The sequence below is a fragment of the Passer montanus genome, unplaced genomic scaffold, assembly GCF_014805655.1.
Source record: "Passer montanus isolate IOZ18808 unplaced genomic scaffold, ASM1480565v1 scaffold352, whole genome shotgun sequence".
NCBI lineage: Eukaryota > Metazoa > Chordata > Aves > Passeriformes > Passeridae > Passer > Passer montanus.
In genome coordinates, this window is record NW_024368286.1 from 39139 (window position 1) to 46906 (window position 7768).

At 66.1% G+C, this 7768-nt stretch overlaps 1 protein-coding gene across 1 annotated transcript; it reads left to right on the plus strand.

The window, feature by feature from the left end:
* The first annotated feature begins 2359 nt into the window (after window positions 1-2359).
* SAMD4B (sterile alpha motif domain containing 4B) lies at window positions 2360-7483 on the plus strand. Its single transcript, XM_039716532.1, is given in 7 exon segments — window positions 2360-2704; window positions 3991-4292; window positions 4294-4521; window positions 4817-5020; window positions 5276-5524; window positions 6590-6671; window positions 7455-7483. Coding segments are annotated over 7 exon segments (1290 nt in total). The 5' UTR covers window positions 2360-2508.
* Window positions 7484-7768: the final 285 nt, after the last annotated feature.

Genomic DNA, 7768 nt, shown 5'->3' on the forward strand with positions numbered 1-7768 from the left:
GCGGGGCCGCGGGGGGGCGCGGGTGGACGGACGGACGGACACGGGGATGGACAGAGGGACACGGGGATGGTGACGGGGATGGACACACGGACAGACAGAGGGACACGGGGATGGATAGACGGACACGGGGATGGACACACGGACACGGGGATGGACAGACGGACACGGGGATGGGCACAGGGACACGGGGATAGACACACGGATGGACAGAGGGACACGGGGATGGACACATGGACGGACGGACACGGGGAGGGACAGACAGACACCGGGATGGACACTGGGACGGACAGGCGGACGGGGGGAATGGACACACGGACAGACAGACAGGCACTGGGATGGACACAGGGACACGGGGATGGACAGACAGACAGACAGGCACTGGGATGGACACAGGGACACGGGGATGGGCACGGGGACATGTAGATGGACACACGGAAAGACAGACGGACAGGGGAATGGACGCACGGACGGACAGACGGACATGGGGACACGGGGATGGAGACAGGGGTGGACACCAGGATGGACAGACGGACACGGGGATGGACACACGGACACACTGGGGAGCACTGGGGGGGCACTGGGGGGCACTGGGGGTTACTGGGAGTTACTGGGGGGAACTCGGGGTTACTGGGAGGGCACTGGGGATTACTGGGAGTTACTGGGAGGGCACTGGGGGGACACTGGGAGTTACTGGGAGTTACTGGGGGGGTCCCAGGCCCCGCCCCCGGCGCGGGGAGGCGTGGCCACGAGGAGAGGGGGCGTGGCCTCCTTGATTGACGCTTGTCGCAGGGGGAGGGGGCGTGGCCCAGCGCGAGGGGCGGGGCTCCGCGTGCGCACCGCACCGGGCTACAGCGGGCGGTGGTGGGAACGGGGGGATCCCTGCGGGGCGGGGGAGGGGGCTGGGCCGTGGTGGGGAGGCCCCGGTGGGCTTGGGGGTCCCGGTTACCGTGAGGGATCCCCGTGAGGGGTCCCGGTGACCGTGAGGGGTCCCGGTGACCGTGAGGGGTCCCGGTCACTGTGAGGGGTCCCCGTTACTGTGAGGGGTCCCCGTTACCGTGAGGGGTCACCGTGAGGGATCCTCGTTACCGTGAGGAGTCCCCGGTTACCGTGAGGGGTCACCGTGAGGGGTCCCGGTCACCCTCAGGGGTCCCCGTTACTGTGAGGGGTTCCTGTCACCGTGAGGGGTCCCGGTCACCCTCAGGGGTCCCCATTATCGTGAGGGTTCCCCGTTACTGTGAGGGGTCACCGTGAGGGATCCCGGTCACCGTGAGGGCTCCTGGTGACCGTGAGGGGTCCCTGTTACCATGAGGGATCCCGGTTACCGTGAGGGCTCCCGGTCACCCTCAGGAGTCCCAGTTACCGTGAGGGGTCCCCGTTACTGTGAGGGGTTCTTGTTACTCTCAGGAGTCCCAGTTACTGTGAGGGGTCCGTTCTCGTTACCCTGAGGGGTCCCTGTTACCGTGAGGGGTCACCGTGAGGGATCCTCGTTACCGTGAGGAGTCCCCGGTTACCGTGAGGGGTCACCGTGAGGGGTCCCGGTCACCCTCAGGGGTCCCCATTATCGTGAGGGTTCCCCGTTACTGTGAGGGGTCACCGTGAGGGCTCCCGGTCACCCTCAGGAGTCCCAGTTACCGTGAGGGGTCCCCGTTACTGTGAGGGGTTCTTGTTACTCTCAGGAGTCCCAGTTACTGTGAGGGGTCCCGGTCACTCTCAGGGGTCCCCGTTACCCTCAGGGGGTCCCGGTCACCGTGAGTGGTCCCAGTCATTGTGAGGGGTTACTGTGAGGGGTCCCCGGTTAGTGTGAGGGGTCACCGTGAGGGGTCTGTTTACTGTGAGGGATCCCCGTTACTGTGAGGGGTTCTCGTTACCCTCAGGGGTCCCGGTTACTGTGAGGGGTCACCGTGAGGGGTCCTGGTGACCATGAAGGGTCCTGGTCACCCTCAGGGGTCCCTGTCACCCTCAGGCGTCTTGGTTACTGTGAGGGGGTCACCGTGAGGGGTCCCTGTTACTGTGAGGGGTCCCGGTCACTCTCAGGGGTCCTGGTCACCCTCAGGGGGTCCCTGTCACTCTCAGGGGGTCCTGGTCACCATGAGGGGTGGGCTCCGATGCCTGTGGAGGTCGCTGTCCCTGAGGGAGGGTCCTTGATCCTTAGGGGAGTGAGACTTCTTTGGTCCCTAGTTCCTCTTGGGGGTTTCCAGTTCCTTTTGGGGCTCTCTGGTGTCTCTTGGGGGTCCCTAAACCCCCGAGGGGGTCTCTCCCTGTCCCCCACCCTTCCCCTGACCCTGGGGGTCTCTCCCCACCCAGAGCTCCCCCCAGTACCCCCCTGACCCCCAATCTCCGCTCTCTCCCCACAGGACCCTCCGGACCCTCGGCCGCGCTCCCAGCCCGGGGGGGCCCCTCGGCACCCCCCGCCCCGACACCCCCCAATGCGCTGCCCGGCCCGGGGGGGCCCCCCCGCCACCTGAGGGGGGGCAGGGCCGTTTGTGTGCCCCCCCGGCCCCCCCAGCCATGATGTTCCGGGACCAGGTGGGCATCGTGGCGGGCTGGTTCCGCGGCTGGAGCGAGTGCGAGCAGACGGTGGCGCTGCTGGCGCTGCTGAAGCGCGTGACGCGCACGCAGGCGCGCTTCCTGCAGCTCTGCCTGGAGCACTCGCTGGCCGACTGCCCCGACATCCACCTGCTGGAGGCCGAGGCCAACAGCGCCGGTGAGGGGCTGGGCACGGGGTCTGGGGTCCTGGGGGTGTTTTAGAGGGCTTACAGGAGTCCTGGGGCAGTTACAGGGGGGCTACAGGGAGGTTCCTGCAGCTGTGCCTCGAGCACTCGCTGCCCCAGAGGCCGAGGCCAACAGCGCCGGTGAGGGGCCGGGCACGGGGCCTGGGGGGTGTCAGGGGGGTTACAGGGGTCCTGGAGGAGTTACAGGGGTGTTATGGGTGTCCTGGGGTAGTTACAGGGGGGTTACAGGAGTCCTGACGGTGTTAGAGGGTGTTACAGGGGGGTTATGGGGGTCCTGGGGGTGTTACAGGGGGGTTACGGGGCTGTTGGGGCAGTTACAGGGGGGCTGCAGGGGTCTTGGGGCAGTTACAGAGCGTTACAGGTGTCCTGGAGGTGTTATAGAGGGGTTACAGGGGGGTTACGGGGGTCCTGGCCGTGTTATAGGGGGGTTACGTGAGGATAGGGGGGTCCTGGAGGGGTTACAGAGGGTTACAGGAAGGTTACGGGGGTCCTGGAGATGTTACAGGGGGGTTACGGGGGTCTTGGGGCAGTTACAGGGGGGTTCCTGCAGCTGTGCCTCGAGCACTCGCTGCCCCAACATCCACCTGCTGGAGGCCGAGGCCAACAGCGCCGGTGAGGGGCTGGGGATGGCGTTTGGGGGGGTCCTGAGGGTCTTACGGGGATCCTGGAGAAGTTATAGAGGAGTTACAGGGGGGTTACAGGGGTCCAGGAGGGGTTACAGCGGGGTTACGGGGCTGTCAGGGGGTCTGGGGTGTTACAGGGGTCCTGGGGGGGTTACAGGGGTCTCTGGGGTCCCTTGTGTCTGCCCAGAGGTGTCATGGGGGCCTCAGGGGTTCCCTGTGTGTTCCTGTCCCCAGTGGCCATCTCCTGGTGGCCCTCTGTGTCCCATGTGTGTCCCACGTGTGTCCCACATGTGTCGGGTGTGTGTCCCCTGTGTCCCTGTCCCCAATTGCCGTGTCCCATTGGCTCTGTGTGTGTCCCTGCTGGTCCTGTGTGACCCTGTGTGTGACCCCGTGTCCCTGCTGGCCCTCTGTCCCCTGTGTGTGTCCCTGTGTGTCCCTGCTGACCCTGTGTGTGTCCCTGTCCCCAGCTGCCATCTCTCAGTGGCCCCAGGAGCCCGCTGAGGCGGCCGTGGCGCTGCTGCTGGCCCACCTGCCGCTGCTGCTGGCCGTGCTGACCCTGTGTGTCCCTGCTGGCTGTGTGTGTCCCTGGGTGTCCCTGCTGGCTGTGTGTGACCCTGTGTCCCCTCTGTCCCCAGCTGCCATCTCGCAGTGGCCCCAGGAGCCCGCCGAGGCGGCCGTGGCGCTGCTGCTGGCCCACCTGCCGCTGCTGCAGCCCGGCAACGCGGCGGCCAAGGCGGAGTACATGAAGCGGCTGCAGAAGGTGCTGGCCGACGCCATCGAGAGCAACCGCTGCGTGGAGGAGTCGCGGCAGCTGCTGTCCTACGCGCTCATCCACCCCGCCACCACGGCCGACGACCGCAGCGCGCTCGCCCTGTGGCTGGGGCACCTGGAGGAGCGCCTGGCGCCGCCGGCGCCGCGCCGCGCCCACAGCGTCAGGGGGGCTTCAAATGGTTCTGGAGGGTTCAAGGGGCTTGGGGGAGCTTCAGGGGGCTTTGGGAGGGGTTCAGGGGCTTTGGGGGGCTCGGGGGGTGCGGTGCTCTGACGGAGCCCCCCCAGACGTGCCCTCGTGGCTGAAGAGCCTGCGGCTGCACAAGTACGCGGCGCTGTTCGCGCAGATGAGCTACGAGGAGATGATGACGCTGACCGAGCGGCACCTGGAGACGCAGGTGGGACTGGGGGCGCTGGGAGGGACTGGGGGGCACTGGGAGAATGGCTGGAACATCTTGGGGGCACTGGGAGGGACTGGGAGGGGACACTGGGGTGCCCAGGAGCGGCTGGAGCATCCTGGGAGGGACTGGGGGACACTGGGCTGGCGTTGGGGGGTCCCCGGTGTCCCCAGGGCTGGTGGGGAGGGGTCCATGACAGCCGTGGCCCCCCCAGAGGGGGCAGTGACCCCCCCAAAGGGCCCAGTGATCCCCCCCCAGCCCCGTGTGACCCCCCCGGTGTCCCCTGTCCCCCCAGAACGTCACCAAGGGCGCGCGGCACAAGATCGCCCTGAGCATCCAGAAACTGCGGGAGCGGCAGAGCGTGCTGCGGGCGCTGGAGAAGGTTCTGGAACTGGGGAAATGGGGGGGAATGGGAGGGACTGGGGGAACTGGGGGCTGCGGGCGCTGGAGAAGGTTCTGGAAACTGGGGAAACGGGGGGGGCTGTGGGCGCTGGAGAAGGTTCTGGAAACTGGGGAAACGGGGGGGGCTGCGGGCGCTGGAAAAGGTTCTGGAACTGGGGGAAATGGGGGGATTGGGAAGGACTGGGGGGCACTGGGCTGCTCTGGGAGGGTTCCCAGTGTCCCCAGGGATGGAGGGGGGACAGTTCCCAGTGTCCCCCCCGTGTCCCTCTGTCCCCCGTGTCCCCCATGTCCTGACACGCCCCCCGTGTTCCTCTGTCCCCTCCATGTCCCCTCCATGTCCCCCTGTCCCCCTGTACCCCCCCAGGCGTTCACGGAGACGCAGAAGAAGCGGCTCCAGTCCTGGAAGCAGCAGGTGCTGAAGCTGCTCCGCGCCTTCCCCAAGAAGGGGCCCCTGGACGGCCCCCCCGGCTACCGGCCCCCCAAAAGGTACCTGGGGAGGGGGCTCCGGGACCCCCCTGGGGTGTTGGACCCCCCCTTGGCGCAGAGGCCCCTCCCCAAAATCCCCATTTCCATCCCACCCTTCACTGCTGACCTGCATGGGGTTTGGGGGCTGCTTGGGACCCCCCCCAAATGCCCAATTCCCCCGGGGAGGGGTCTCTAGGAGCCCCCCCCGTGCTGTTGGACCCCTCTCCAGTGCTGCTAGACCCCCCCCAGTGGTGCTGGACCCCCCCATGGCACGGAGACCCCTCCCCAAAATCCCCATTTCCATCCCGGGTCCCGCTGCTGCTCTGGGTGGGGTTTGGGGGCTGCTTGGGACCCCCCCAAATGCTCAATTCCTGCCCCCCCGCCCCAATTTTGGGGGGTCTGACCCCCCCCCCGTGGGTTGTGCACAATCCCTACCTTGGGGGGGCTCAGGGGGTCGCCCACCCCCCGAAGTTTGGGGAGGTTTGGGGTGATTTTGGGGTTTCTGCTCTTCCCTCCCGGGGATTTTTCCTCAATTCCCAATTTGGGGGGGGTCTAAGGGATCCCATTTCCCAATTTGGGGAGGGGTCACACAGCCCCCCCCCATTTCCCTTTCCCCCGATTCAGGGGGGGCTGTTCCCGCCCGGGGGGGGCTCTGGGGGGGTCGCAGCCCCCTGGAGGGGGGAGTAAAGGCGTGGGGGGAGACCCTAAATTGGGGAGGGGGGAATGGGGAGAGGGACCCGAGGAGGGGGAGGCCCCAAAAGGGGGAAAGAGACTCTGAAATGGGGAGAAAGACCCGAAATTGGGGAGAGAGACCCGAAATTGGGGAGAGAGATCCCAAATTGGGGAAAGAGACCCTAAAATGGGGAGAGGGACCCTGAAATGGGGAAAGAGACCCCAAATTTGGAAAGAGACCCCTGGGGTGGAGTCGCTGTCCCAAAAATGGGGAAGTGACCCCAAAATGGGGAGAGGGACCCCAAAATGGGGAGAGGGACCCCAAATTTGGAAAGAGACCCCAAAATAGGGAGAAAGATCCCAAAAATGGGGAAGTGACCCCAAAATGGGGAGAGGGACCCCAAAATGGGCAGAGTGGCCCCACAATTGAGCTGGGGGCGGGGCTCAGGGCGCTGGGGGGTTTTGGGGTGGGGGATTTTTTTGGGGGGGGTCTGCTCTGACCCTTTTTTTTGTCCCCCCTCTCTCAGAGTGTCCCCCCCCCGGGACAGACCTGGAGATCAACCCCACGCTGGAGTCGCTGTGTCTGAGCATGACCGAGCACGCCCTGGGCGGTACGGGGGGACAATGGGGACATCGGGGACAGTGAGGGGACACTGGGGACATTGGGGTGGAGTCGCTGTGTCTGAGCATGACCGAGCACGCCCTGGGCGGTACGGGGGGACAATGGGGACATCGGGGACAGTGAGGGGACACTGGGGACATTGGGGTGGAGTCGCTGTGTCTGAGCATGACCGAGCACGCCCTGGGCGGTACGGGGGGACAATGGGGACATCGGGGACAGTGAGGGGACACTGGGGACATTGGGGTGGAGTCGCTGTGTCTGAGCATGACCGAGCACGCCCTGGGGGGTACGGGGACAAAATGGGGACACTGGGGACACTGAGGGGACATTGGGGACATTGAGGGGGACATTTGGGACACCAAGGGAACATTGGGGACACTGGCGGGGGGGACATGGGGACACCGAGGGGACACAGGGACAATGGGGGGACAGTGGGGACATTGGGGGGACACAGAGGGGGACATTGCGGGGGGACGCTGGGACACAGCGAGGGACACTGGGGGGACATTGGGGGAAATGGGGACACTGGTGGGGGGGACATGGGGGACTCAGGGGAGGAACGCCGGGGACATTTGGGGTCACTGAGGGGACATTGGGGACACAGCAGGGACATTGGCAGGGACACGGGGACAACGGGGGGGGGGACACCCAGGGACTCTGGGGAGGAGCTTTGGGGACATTTGGGGACACGGGGGGGGTACAAGGAGGAGGGGCACAGAGGGACCCCCGCGGGTTTTGGGGACCCCCCTGACCCCCCCATTTCCCCCCCCAGACGGCACAGACAAAACCTCCACCATCTGACGGCGGGGAGGGGGCTTTGGGATGGGGGGATTTGGGTGGGAAATGGGGATTTGGGATGGGGGATTTGGGGATGGATTTTGGGGCAGAATTTGGGGAGGGGGATGTGGGGTGAGAAATGGATTTGAGGAGGGGGACTTGAGAGGATTTGGGGAGGGGGAATCGAGGAGGGGAATCTGAGGAGGGGGATTTTGGGGAGGGAGACTTTGGGGAGGGGGTCTGGGGTCCGCACCCGAGGCCGCCGCTTCCTTCTCGGCCTCCATCTCCTCCTCCTCCTCCTCCTCGGGC